Here is a 14,449-nt window from a genome sequence, read left to right as displayed (position 1 = left end):
AATTTGAAAAAATTGAAACGTACATTATTTTTCTACATAATCTTCCTGCACTTCATAACATGGTTTCCCAACGTTTTACAAGGTTTTTGATTCCGTCGGAAAGACGTTTTTCGGGTGCACCTGTAACCAATTTTGCACCGCATCAATGATTTCTGCATCGGTTGCAATTCTTTCGGGGCCCACCTTGCACACACTTACCGAAAATTTCGAAAATTCGTGATGATGGAATACGCTGACTGATGTAAAGTATTGGCGATTTAGTCCACTGTGATTCGTCTGTTTTCCATCAGCATACCATCAACGACTTCCAAATTGTCCTCAGTCGTTGACGTCAAAGGCCTGCCCGATCTTTCCTCGTCACATAAAGAAGTTCTTCCTTGTTTGAAACGTTCTATCCATTCGTAGATCTCGTCACTACCCTCATTTCCTCCTTGGTGCAGATCGACAATGGGCTGCTATGTTTAACAGTCTGCTACACTCCAACGACTAACGCGGGAATAAGAGTGACACGTTGCATAGAAGTGTTGCAGACGACACTAATTCAACGCTGGATACTAGCAGTGTGACCAAACTCTAGTGCGAGAAATTGCTAAACCCTTTACTTTTTGACTTCCCTCGTATAAAAAGATAAAACGTTTCTATGTATTGTGCTTTCTTCTTAAATAATTACAACTGTCTAACCATATTTGTCAATTTTTTTCCGGACTGTAATTCCTAAACATGCTTTCGTATAAGTTGACTACGACATTTTTAGTTCACTTGGATTAGTTTCCATGAACATTTTACAAATACTTTGGCAACACCCGCTGTCAATAATTCATGAAATGCGGGAGACCTAATATCTTAGTCCGAGTGAAAAGTAAACACGTAGCTTTCCATTTTCATTCTTCAATAATGACGTACCTAAATATTCTAGCAAGCTCTTTCTATTGTAAAGAAAACGCCGCAAGTTCACGCTGAAATGTATCGCTTTCTCAAGGCATTCCAACTAACATTCTATGCATGATTTTCATGTGAACTACATGTTCTGCATAATTTACTCACATCGCACGAACATTAATTGAACCGAAAAATGAAATCTTTCAGTTTTACGTCCCACGGTTATGCCGGCTAGGCTAAAGGAGACGGTGATGATGAGAAATGAATGAAATGGTGGAATGAAAAAAAAATGAGAGAAAATTGAAGAACCTCGAGAAAACCCACGCACACGGTATTTGTCCACCACAAAGTTCACTCGGCACGAGCTGGGATCGAACCAAGTACCCCATGCACCAGAGGTGAACAATCTACCACTGAGCCACCGCGGCCCTTTTCGAACCGAACAGTAAAGGTAAGATAAAGACATCTGCGCATGACAGTACAAGTAAGTGCAACCATAAGTATGAATTCTATGCATTCTAAAACTATTATTTAAACTTAAGCCCACAATTACAATTACAATAATAATAATAATAATAATAATAATAATAATAAAAAATAAATAATAAACCTGTTGGCAACAAATTTGTGTCAGAAAAAGAAGTTTTTTTCACTAACTTTGCCTCCTTGTGACAGAGTAACCCCACGATTCAAGCTAGATCCCTTCTGAACAACAATCACATTAGGCTTTCCCATCCCTGGTCGTATCCCAGTCTGGCTCTGTGGAGTGATATGTACAGTCTGTAGCGGTTTGGAATTCATAGACAGAATAGTCGATGATGCAGGACGGATGTGCGTTGTGCTAGTGCGAGGCATTGGACCAGCACTTACAGTTACCACTCGAGGACCAGCACCTGGAATATTATAGAATAAATACATTCACATTAAATATATTACCGTATGTTTTTACAAACAGCATCCCATATCCTTTTGGAAACTCTGTACTATATCTATAAATACTACGATAAAGTAATATTACATATATATTATCTTCACTTAAGAATAATTTTAAATTTCTGATTAGATTGTACAGATATTCACGTGTCACTTCTTTCTAACATATGCATTTCCTAACTTCTTCCTTGAATCTCTTCACTTATGCAGAAAAGGTACGTAATCACATGTGTACGGTTCAAATATCTTACAAAGCATATACACGATAAGTTCCAGGAAAATGAACAACATGAAAAATAATAATTTTATGATGTTTAGACTTCCAAACTATGCTGTGCATAAGTATATGAAGTCTTATAGGACGGCTTACAGTTATCAGAGCAAATACTGACGATAACAATACCACGAAGCGATGTTTTGGAATCGATTCAACTTCCCAAGAAGAGGTTCAATCTCCTCCTAAGACCTTCTATTTAAACCGGACGTAGCAGAACTCAACCACTTCTGGTTCCAAAATTGATCACCATACAGTAAAAGCAGCAATACGAGCGAAAAAGAAATGCTGATATTTTTTATGCGGAGCTGGCAACACTTATGAAGTTCAGTATGTGTAGGAGCATGCCCTCGTATTCTGTACTTGCAACAGAGAGAGAATCGTCTGAGTGGTGCGAGTGTGAGAGTAAAGTGAAATAGCTACCGTAATACAAAATCCCACCAAATATGAAGTGAGATCTGTCATAGGGTTTCTGAACGCCAAAGGACAGAATGTAGCTGACATTCATCGGAAACTGGTGCCATTTACGGACCGACAGTAATAGTGAAGAAAAGATCAGGCAATAGTGCAGACAGTTTTGGGAAGGGGATTCAAATGACGATGAACGTAGCGAAAGGCCTAGTGTTCAGACGGACATTCTGGTGGAACAGGTTGAAAAGAAAGTCTGATCCAATCACCGGCTTACAATAACTGAACTCGCCAAAGAGTTTCCAAAATTATCTGCGAAAACAGTGTATCGAACTGTGACAGACAAGATAAGTTATTACAAACTGTGCGAGGTAAGTGCTAATAATGCTGAAAGACGCTCACAAAGAGCGAAAAATGACCCCTGTATGTGACTTTTAGCCCGTTGGGGGGAGGATGGGGATGACCTCTTTATTTCACGTAGTAATGGGGAATGAAACTTGAATATCGTACTCTGGGGAGTAAAAGCAGCAGTCAATGCAATGGCGGTACTCTGGTTCCCCTGAAGCGAAGAAATTCAAACAAACGTCAGTTCACAAAATCATGGCAATCGTGTTTTGGGACCAAAAGGGTTTGACTCTTATGAAATTTTTGGAACCAGGAAGAACAATTACTGTCAAACTCTGAATAATCTGCGATGTGCCAACCAAAATCGGCGGAGAGGAATACTACGTTGTGGAATTGTTCTGATCAATGACAACGTCTGCCCACACACAGCTGCTTGTACTGTTGAGACAATTCAAAAATTCCAGTGGAAACTATTCAATCATCCCCTTTACAGCCCCGACCTTGCCTCCAGCTATTTCTTTCTTCATCTAAAAAAAAAAAAAAAAGGCTTGCATCCAAGCGTTTCAATGACAGTGAAATGCTCAAGACATCAGTTCTGGACTGACTATGTCATATACCTCGTAAATAGCGAAAGCTATTAGTTTTCTGGAGTCGGTTCACTGCCCCAAGAATGGATCTAATTTCTACCCTTATCTCTCTATTAAAATCGGAAATGATACAAATCCACTGCCACTTCCAATATCAAAATCAATATTAATCTCCACAGATTTAATTTTATTTATTTATTCATATTTCTGGGGATTACCAGCATCTATTGCCTTCAGATCATTACGCATGATGGTTGTCGTCCCTTGGTAATCACACTATCCGGGAAGGCTGTGTAAATGAAGGAAATCCATAAAAAAAACTCTGGTCTGTTACACCTTTTCGACTGTGTCCTCTCCGGGAATCGAACCAGGGACCGCTCGCATCAAAATCTCCAAAGAGCGAGAAATGATGGCGAAAAGTAGCTTTTCGGTATGGATTTAATCCTTCTATTCAAACCGGAATTGACAGAAATCAATCACTTCTGGTTTCAATGTTGATCGTCTTAGAGAAAAACGGTCACAGATAGTGAGAAGCAGTATTCTAACATGGATTCAATACCTTCAAAATAGGTTGTCTCCTCTACTGCACTGAGAAAGTAGGGCCGACATCGCTCAGTGGTAGAGCGTTCATCTCTGGTGCGTGGGGTTCTTGGTTCGATCTCAGCTCGCGCCAAGTGAACTTTGTAGTGGACAAAACACCGTGTCTATGGTTTTTCTCGGAGTCCTCCTGTTTTCCGCCACTTTCTTCATGCCACCATTTCATTCATTTCTCATAATCATAGTCTCCCTTAGCCTAGCCGGCATAAGCGTCGGACGTAAAACTTACAAAGATTTCATTCCATTTCATTTGAAACCAAAAGGAGTAAAAATAGTAAAACTTCCGGTTTCAACATTGATTTCTTTACAATAGCAATTATAAGAAATAGCGAGAAACTATTTTTGATATGGATTCCGCATCCAACGAACAGGTTTTATTTCCGATATTATCTACCTATTGCAACCGAAAGTTAGAGCTCGAGCACTTCCGGTTTAGTATTAAATTCGCATAGTTTGGGAGTTCACCGTAGTTCTACAATATGAAACGAAACTAATTTGTCTAATTTATTTAAGATGATTTAAATATTTTTTCGAACTTAACTAATTACAAACAAAAGTATACACGAGAATCCCTCCTCAACTAATAAAGACTAACTAGAATTTAAAAACAGAAATGAAATAAAATGATTTTTTTTAATATTAGTTTAACGTCCCACATTATATGCTCTTTAAGTAAAGGGGATGGATAAATAATGGAAGTGAATTATTGTGAAATTAATCTTTTGCGCTCTACCACCGGGAATAGAACCCTGGACTAGGACCACTAAAGGGACACCCGTTAGCCAAATAAACCAGCGGGAAAGGCTAACTCAAAAATAGATATTATGCAAATTCGGTTAGACATAGATAAAATTAGAAAGAGTAAAGTTAGAAATACATAAATGTTTTGTTAATGAACATAACTGTTTTCAAAAATCCACTGACACATCTTATATTTACCTGAAGACACTGTCCGAGTCACCATCGACACATTAGATGATGATGTGGTCATTACGTAAACGGGTGAAGGCCCACTCGATGAGAAACTAGGTTTCGGGAGAATTTTTGTGGCTCCAGGAACGTTTGATATAGGCATTATTTTCATACTTGCTGCAAGAAAGAAAAAAGAAGAAATATTTTTAAAGTGTCTCATTCTACACAGCTCCATTGAAAGAATAAAGGAAAAGATCCATCTCATCATTTCAATGGCGCTATGTAAAATTCATTACCAAAAGTGAAAAGACAAGGAAATAATTTTTAATAAGTTATAGGAACTGTGAAAATCAACGCAGACGCTTCTTGGCGACAGATGGATAACTCACAAGGGAAGAAAGGGCAAAGGTTTTCTTACGTCTGGCCTGACGAGCCGATAGGGGTTTCCGAACTTATACGAACCCTCGGATGTAGGACCTGACTTTTGGAAACAAATTGACATGAAAAAGGAACAGAGATTTGCAGCAGTGAACATCTTATCTCATACATGTCGCGTAGAAGAATTGATAGACGTCATACAAGGAAGAATAGGCATATAAGTCTTTGTGAAAAAAATAAATAAATAAATAATAAATAAATAAATAAAAATAAAAGCACAAAATAAATGGATGTAAGAGGAGAAGGAAAGTTATATTGGAACAGAAACAACGATAACAGCGTAAATGAAGAAAAGAATTTGTTGAGAAAGTCAAATATATCTCTGACAGAAGAATGACAATTATAGTACACATAATAAAGGTGACTTAAATTAATGAAAATGCCCTTCATAAACATGTTGCAGTTGGTTGGTTGATTAGGAATTTAGCAAACGAGGAAACATGGACCTACAGTTTAATGTAGGATCCGAATCACAAAAGCTCTCAACAAAACTTGTTTACGATGGCTTCGTATGTCCAATTTTTGCTCGTTGGAACAGCAACGACGAGGTCTACATATACACTCATACTGAGCGACTATTGATAACACAAGGCAGTACAAAGACCGTCGTATACATTTTTCAAAATATATATTTTGACTTTTTAAACGTCAACATATTAACGAAGTATACAGAACGACAAAACATGAAAAACTTGCATTCCTTATTAATTTATGTCACTGCATTAACCCCGTATGTCTACATATGTCAACCAAAACTAATACATTACACATGCTGCATCACCTTACACACTTTTGTTTATACTATGCACTATCTGTAGCAAAGTATTTTTTTGCGAGTCTATTTTAAGAATTATAATTATATATATTTGGTCTAGGAATTAATTCGTGCGGGTGGACAAGAGATTGCGCAACGAACGGAGCGTCCCACAGTTCCGTGTATCCACACATGTGTTGCAAACCCCTGTCATCGCGTATCGTTCGTAGTATAGGGCAGTGGATTAAAGCGTCAACAACACCAGTTTGTAGTTAAGTGAAAATGGCGCAATTTGTGCCTGATAAAGTGTTTTTGCGGGGTGTCCTGCTGCATTACTTTAACATGCAGAAAAGTGCGACTGAAAGTCATCGTATTTTGGTGGAAGTGTATGGTGACCATGCTCTAGCTGAGCGAACGTGTCAGAAGTGGTTTGCACGGTTTAGAAGTGGTGATTTCGGCTTGGCAGACCAAGAGCGAGCTGGACAGCCAAAAAAATTTCAAGACGAAGAATTGACAGCATTGCTCGAGCAGGATTCGTGTCAAACGCAGGAACAACTTGCAGCAGCATTAGGCGTTGATCAAACAACAGTCTCCAAACGCTTGAAAGCCATGGGAATGATTCAAAAAATGTCACATTGGGTTCCACATGAATTGAAAGACAGAGACGTTGAAAGACGAAAAACCATTTGCGAATTGCTGCTTCAACGACAGAGCAGAAAGGGGTTTCTGCATCGAATTATTACGGGTGATGAGAAGTGGATCCATTACGAGAACCCTAAACAAAAAAAGGCCTGGGTGAAACCAGGTGAACCAGGTCCATCACAACCAAAACGAGATATTCACTGGGCAAAGGTTATGCTGTGCATATGGTGGGATATGAAAGGTGTGGTGTACTATGAGCTGCTGCAACCGGGTGAAACTATGAATGGAGAACGTTATCGACGACAATTAATGCGTTTGAAGCAAGCTCTGGCCAGAACACGACCAGAATGGGAGAACAGACATGATAAACTTATTGTTCAACATGATAACGCTCGCCCACATGTCGCAAAACCGGTCAAAACCTATTTAGAAAATGTCGGATGGGAAGTTTTACCCCACCCGCCGTATTCACCAGACGTTGCTCCTTCGGACTACTACTTGTTCGATTGCATGAACAACGATTTGATTGGACAGCGGTTTACTTCTTCAGAAGATATCGAAACATGGGTCTCTGACTGGATCGCTTCCAAGGATGAGGACTTCTTTCGCCACGGAATCCGTACATTGCCTGACAGATGGGCGAAAGTGGTGGCTAGCGATGGACAATATTTTTCTTAAGGTATTTATGTATTTTGTGTTTGTACTACAGCTTCAATGTGTGCGTACCAACCGCACGAATTAATTCCTAGACCAAATATATATATATATATATATATATATATATATATATATATATATATATATATATATATATATATATATATATATATATATATATATATATCATTTGTATTATCTCAGATCCTGATTCATCTATCGCCAAATTTTATGATTTAGACACAAATACTTCTGATACACGGCAGCAAATTTCTCATGCCCATTGAGCAATAGTGTACACAGATAGAAATTAAATGATTACACTTATAAATAATAAGATCCAGCTGCTGCACAGAATACACACATTAAATCTTCCTTCTTATTCTTCTTTAGTGGTTAGTAACAACGGCAAAAGTATCACGAATGTTATTCCAATTTTTGCCTGAAGTGCCCATGTCCAAATTTAGTTTTGACCCCTTAGTTCGTATAAAAAAAAGGCTCGTGTACTTGTCTTTCTATGGATATTTACATTTTTTTGATCACGATGATCTTGAAGTTTTGCTGGCGTCTACTATTAATCCAATGTTCTCGGGATCGCTGCCAGAGTAAATGTTGCTGTGCTGAGCTTTCGTTACCATACAGCGGTAACATCTTCATAGCTATCCCGAGAACATTGGATTAGTTTTTTTTGATTAATTTCACCTTATCGATATTATGTTGTATTTTTCAGGTGTTTTGAAAGGTCCGATGTTGGGGTATCATTGTACTTGGCAACTTGAATATAAGTGTCTTTTCATACGCGTGTGTCTTCAACAAGTGTCTTTTCATGAACGTGAGACTTCATAGATATCTACAGAATCAACTAAGTCGTAATATCCCTCAAAACAAATTATGATAGCATAAAACAGATAGGTATGCCTTTATTTAATTCGGTTGTAAACAGATCATAAAACGCTTTCAGAAAGTATAATTTTTAACACAGCATTAGTATTCCCCAAAGAACAGTGAGAAAAATTTAACAGATTATAAAAGTTTCTTCACTAATCCGCTTAAGTCCACAAATTACATAGGTTAGTTCCAGCATTTGCGTAATGAGATCGACTTTAAGTAAGAATGGCCGGATGCAGGTTTCAAACCGAAGACTTTCCAATCGCGAAGCGAAAATGCTAGTTGTTCATTAACACCGAAAGTAGATTAAGGATTGATACTCCTATCTGTTATATTTTCTTATTCCTATGATTGTTCAGAATTAAATAATGAAGATGATCTTTTGGGGATCGCAGTACTGGACAATCTTATCATACACAAACTCCGCGGATCAACGAATCAACTTTCTCGCTTTTGGTATTTAACCGCCATTTAACATCCAATGTTTTCAAATATAGATTTTTTTAGACGTCTTTTTTGCAATATTTTCCATGTGTTTAGCTCTAAGACTTCCAATTTCGGGATTCATGTTTGCTGGAATTTCACGATCCTACTTGTCACAACGAATTATCTTCCAATTTGTTCCATCTGTTTCAATAAACTGTGTTCAGTGCACAACCAAATATCGTTTTCTAGATATGCTACAAGAAAAAAGTTGACACTTTGAGGGAAAAATCAGATTCTTTCAGGGTACTTCTGAAATAATTTTAGAACATATAATCAATTAAGAGTATAGTCTACTACTGCGAACTTGCCTGTGTGGTCGGTATAATTAGCTTAAAAATTAAGTATACCAACACTTACTTTATCTTACACGCATTATTTCATTTGATTCTATTCTGTAAAACCAGTTAGTTATTTGATATTGAACTTTGTGGTAAATCAGTTTGTTGCAGTATCCCATTTTTCCAAAGCAATTTATATCATACATAAAACCTTATGTATTTATCGCATGTAATTATACTGTTAATCAGAAACCAAACAATAGGAAGTGTTGAGGCAAACCTCTTTACAAATATGCAACACTGCATGAGCATATTTACCAGGAGTTAGATCACAGTTTGGGTGGAAAACAGAATAGCATATGAGTTTGGTTGCAAAACAGTTCAACGCCGATAATTACTCTACAAACTGGATTTAAAGCATGTTATCACTAGAATTAATAATATTCACAGTACACTAAAAACAATACTTACTTCCTTCCTGTTTAATTTGCAAGTTGGGTTTTCCAGGTTGCACAGTCTTCAAGTGTACTCCTTGCACATTAGAAATATTGGCGAGACCCTGCGAAGTGCTCATACTTTGCTGCTGATGAGGGGTCAATGGAATCACAATAGAGCCAGTACGAGGACGCGGCTTCGCTGGCTGAGGAATAGCTTTTGGGCGAATTTTGGGAATTCCTCCTTGAGATGTAATGTACGCCGTAGTGGGCACTCCTCCTATGGAAACTGATTAATGAGAGACAATATATCACTATACTCTCCAAGAAATGTCGTATCTTCAAGAAATGTCGTATCTGTATTCCACAATCAAGGAACTAATGATTATGCAAATGTAGAAATAATATGTTAAGAAAGTATTATACTATTAATACTATAGAACCAAAACGACATTTTACGACTTAAAATACTATGGTCAGACTCATGGAAAAGAAATCTGTTGTGATCATGTACAAACAATGGGTAATTTCACGTTGCAAATAATTTATTCATTTAATTACAAGTAGTAAAATTTAATAAAATGTGTTCAAGCATTTGCTGTTCTACTGCATACTTATACCCACTTCCCCTCCTCACCTCGTATAGTGTTTTGTTTACGTTAGAATGAGCAACAGATTAGTATTTTAAAAAGACTCCTGTGTGCATACACATTTATATACTTTACACAATCCTTTTAATTCCATTTTCTTATCCCTCCTAAATTTGATAAAGGTCAGGAATTTGACCGAAAGTACCAAGTCATAACAAGTGAAGTGGTAAATGTAACTTAAGATGAGTTTTAGGCAAGTATTAGCTTAGTATCTTAAATTAACTTAAGGACTGCATCGTGGTGAGTTTAAAAATAACGTTGAAAAGAATATTTAGAGAATAAAGAGAAATTTTCTCAACTATTTTAACCGTTACTACCAATGTAATAAATACGTCTACTAATGGCAATGTCATAGTAATTCAATTACCTGTCGTGGCAGTAATATTTCCTCCTGCTGAAGGGTTCCCAGTAGAAATAGTTACAATATTTCCTATCGATCCACTTCCTGTTTGCTGACTTACACCACCAGGGGCACCTTGCGAACTACTATTAATAATAAGTGAAGTCCCACGGTTCTGGGACAAAGTTGCTGTAGAACCTGTTGCAGAAACTGTTTTTACAATGGGAACACTCAGAGATCTTTGTAAAATACTGGGCGAACCGGATGAATTTGTGCTGGAAACAATTATTACCTGGGAAAGGAAGAGAGAACGGCAAAACATTATCAAACTTTATTATCAGTTTACGATTTTTCGGAAAAATAAATATACAAGCTAATATACTGAAGTAACACAGAAAAACCTACCACCGAAATAGGATAAATGATTCCTCATAACTAATCGTTATGTACAATCTGGCAAATTTCATTAAGATTCACTAACATTCATTTATAATGTGCCCTAACTAAGTAAGTCTATAGCATAAAGAACCCGGAGGTTCAATGCCGCGTTCACGAAAGCTCTCCACTAACTTCTGCCCTTAGCCAACTGGATCCAGTTTCTATTTTATATTCCTATTTCTGCGAGATCCATCTTAATATTGTCCCCCCATTTGCGCCTAGGCCTTCCTAATAGTCGTTTTCTGATTGGATTTCCAATTGAAATTTTGAAAGCGTTTCTACTTTAATTCTGTTACAAGATCTGCCCACCTGAGCGTCCGAGACTTGATGACTCTAACAATGTTTGGTAACCGGTATAAAATATGCAGTTCCTCGTTATGAAGTTTCCGTCATTCCCCATTCCCGTCCCTCTTAGGTTCGAATATTCGTCTCAGAATTTTATTCCCACATACTTTCATTCTGCCTTCTTTCCTTAAAATAAGCGACCATGTTTTGCAACCATACAGCACAACAGGCATGATTATCATGTTTTGTATATTTTACGCTTCAAATTTCTCTACAGAATTCGCGACGACAAAAGATTTTGAACTAAGTAATAACACGAATTCCCTGCTTTCAGTCGACACTTAATTTCTTCGTGCTTTTGCTCTTTTGGGTTGGGCATCTTCATAATGTGCCCTGGGAATCCTAAAAGGATTGTCATATTCCTAGTATGATTTTGGTCACAAACCCTGTTGTCTTTGACAGCTAAATAGTGGTGAGGAGCTTCGGCTTCACTTTTATTATTATTATTATTATTATTATTATTATTATTATTATTATTATTATTTTAAGCTAATCCTTTTCCCACAAGAAAAACTAAAATCGGCAATAAATTATTGAAATGTTAGATATCACTACAAACGCACACACAACTCACAACTCAGAAGTACCAAAATACACATGTTTCAACAACTAATTACTAATTTCAGTTTTGTGTGGAAAAGAAACTAAACTGAATAAAATATTTTTTAAAAAAAGTTAAGATGAAGCTCTTCATTCCTGTCTAACTGTTGAATGCACGAGAATTGGTCTCCGAAATCATATCAGGAATATAACAAACCTTTCAGGATTTCCAGAACACATTACAGGTGAATTTTAATATTTATTTCATTCTACAGGATGGTATTATTGATATGCAATAGAACTCTGTTGAACAGAATCTGCTCAGTCTAGTAGAAGAGAACACAAGGGAAAGCATTTATTGAAATGAGTTATAGCAACGAAGAATATATGTTTTAAATGTATAAATTTACCGATAGTTCTGTTCTCTTCTATATATTTATAAAGCTAATAATTTTAGCCACTTGCTTTTGTCCCATTCTTTAGAGCTTTTATGCAAGACAAATTTAGAACCTAAGTTGTTACATAGGATAAACATAAAAATCATATTCCTTGTATTTATTCACTTCGCTAAGAGTTGCCAATTCACTGAAGTAAATTTACTATATTTGTCAAAATTTTACGTCAATCTTTTCAGAAATATATATAACTGTTACTGAGATAAGTAATAAAATCAATAAAGCTATCTATAATGATATTGCCATTCCTTATTTAGATTACATTTATCCATGTTAGGCCCAGTTTACCTAATGGGTATTAAAAATTATTCAAATGCATTTGTTTCCGCTATAGCAAAATACTCTTGTTATATGACCTTATTCTAAACTATAATAAACTACGACTATCATGTACATAATTGAAAAAAAAAAAAAAAAAAAAAAAAAAAAAGAACCACCACGTATTTATTTCGAGTCACTGTAACAACTTTCTAAAAACCTAGTAACCAATTCCTTTTTCGTCAATATACAATACAATTTTAAAGAGCTTCCTATCACCCTAAATTATACATTTTACAATGTTAACGTTTACTCTGTGGTATGTGGAAAACGTAAATTTATTATTGCACTTCCTTGAATAAACAACTTAATTCTCTTAATAAGAGGCGAAAGAAATATTCATCTTTGGTTTATTATAATGGTATATTACGTAATTTGCGAATTTCTGGAGGATCAAACCTGTTCGTTATGTACCTATTAAAATGAATACATGCCTCATCAATTAGACTAATTCTCTCCACGCGCGCCAAAGATTACATAGTAACATCTAGCAACACCGGGAGGTAGCCTGTTCATGTGTTTAAAGTCTGTGCCATTAGAATCGTCTTGAATGATGTACACTATAATCCCTTCAGACGTGCAAGATAAATGGATTAACTATGAGAGACATACTGAAAGTCGTGATCAACATGTTTTCACAACCATAATCTTTAGTTGTAAGTGAAACCAAGTATATCATCTCAATCTACAGACCTTTTGTTTTTTCTTTCTTTCCAGGCGTTGACGTTGTTTGTTGCTACCACGTGGTCACAAGCAAGATTCTGAAATTCACCGCAGACTGCAGCGCGCCTATAAAGATGTGTACATGGGTACCAGCAGTGTTAGGAGGTGGATGAAACATTTTAATAAGGAAACACGAGTATCGAATATGAGCCTCGCAGCGGGCGCCCCTCAACTGCCTCCACGGAACGGAACAAGGTAAGTGTTGATGAGCTGATTAGAGGAGATAGGCGTATCACTGTGAATGAAATCACTGCAAAACTAGGTGTTGGACATAGTGCGGTGTAAGAAATGATTCACAGCTTAGGTTATCGGAAGGTTTGTGCCCATTGGGTTCCACGTTTATTAACCGAGGACCAAACCGTCAGAGACTAACCATTGACCAAACCCTTCTTCAGAGATTTCGACATAAAGATGATGACTTTTTGACGAGTATTAGGACTGGAGATGAAAGCTGGTTCCATCATTATGAACCTGAAACAAAACGATAGAGTACGGAATGGCACCACTTGAATTCGCCACCGAAGAAGAAAGCGAAGACAGTGTAATCGGTCTGGAAAGTTATGGGAAGCGTCTTCTGGGATGTACAGGGTTGCATTCTGGTTGACTTTCTTGATCCTCGACAAAAAATAAATTCTGCTCGCTACATCCAGACACTTTTGAAGCTCCGTCGTGCCTTGCGTGATAAGCGTCCTAGAGAGAAGATCATTCTTCAATAGGATAATGCGCGTTCGCATACTGCACGTGCCACTACGGAGCAGATCAGATTTGGGTGGGAAACACTTCTACATCCTCCCTACAGCCCCGACATGGCACCCTCCGACTACCATCTTTTCGGTTTTGTGAAGGAACAAATGCGAGGCCATCGATACAAGACACTGAAGGATATTCAGCAAGCAGTGAGTCAGTGTTTACGGGCAAATGGAACGGAATTCGACCGCAAGAGTATTTTCAAACTTACAGAATGATGGGGAAAATGTGAGGGAAAAAAACGGAGACTATGTGGAAAAGTGAAAGAAAGATCTGTAGATTGAGATATATTTGTTTTCACTTACAAATAAAGATTACGGTTGTGAAAAAATGTTGCTCACGACTTTCAGTATGCCCCTCGTATTATGATAATATTCTTCA

The 14,449-nt window shown here is 37.1% G+C and overlaps 1 protein-coding gene across 3 annotated transcripts in view; it reads right to left on the bottom strand.

Moving 5' to 3' along the window:
• Positions 1-14,449, bottom strand: part of LOC145692913 (uncharacterized) — a 69,667-nt gene that overhangs the window by 30,381 nt on the left and 24,837 nt on the right. For all 3 annotated transcript variants that reach the window (XM_081768467.1, XM_081768468.1, XM_081768469.1), the window contains 4 exons: positions 10,530-10,794; positions 9,550-9,801; positions 4,963-5,112; positions 1,537-1,772 (listed from right to left, as the gene is read on the bottom strand). In XM_081768467.1, the coding sequence (XP_081624593.1) occupies positions 1,537-1,772; positions 4,963-5,112; positions 9,550-9,801; positions 10,530-10,794 (903 nt within the window). The remainder of the gene's footprint in view (positions 1-1,536; positions 1,773-4,962; positions 5,113-9,549; positions 9,802-10,529; positions 10,795-14,449) is intronic.

This window comes from Thermobia domestica, chromosome 8, assembly GCF_964235325.1.
Source record: "Thermobia domestica chromosome 8, izTheDome1.hap1.1, whole genome shotgun sequence".
NCBI lineage: Eukaryota > Metazoa > Arthropoda > Insecta > Zygentoma > Lepismatidae > Thermobia > Thermobia domestica.
This window is presented reverse-complemented; position numbering and strand designations above follow the sequence as displayed.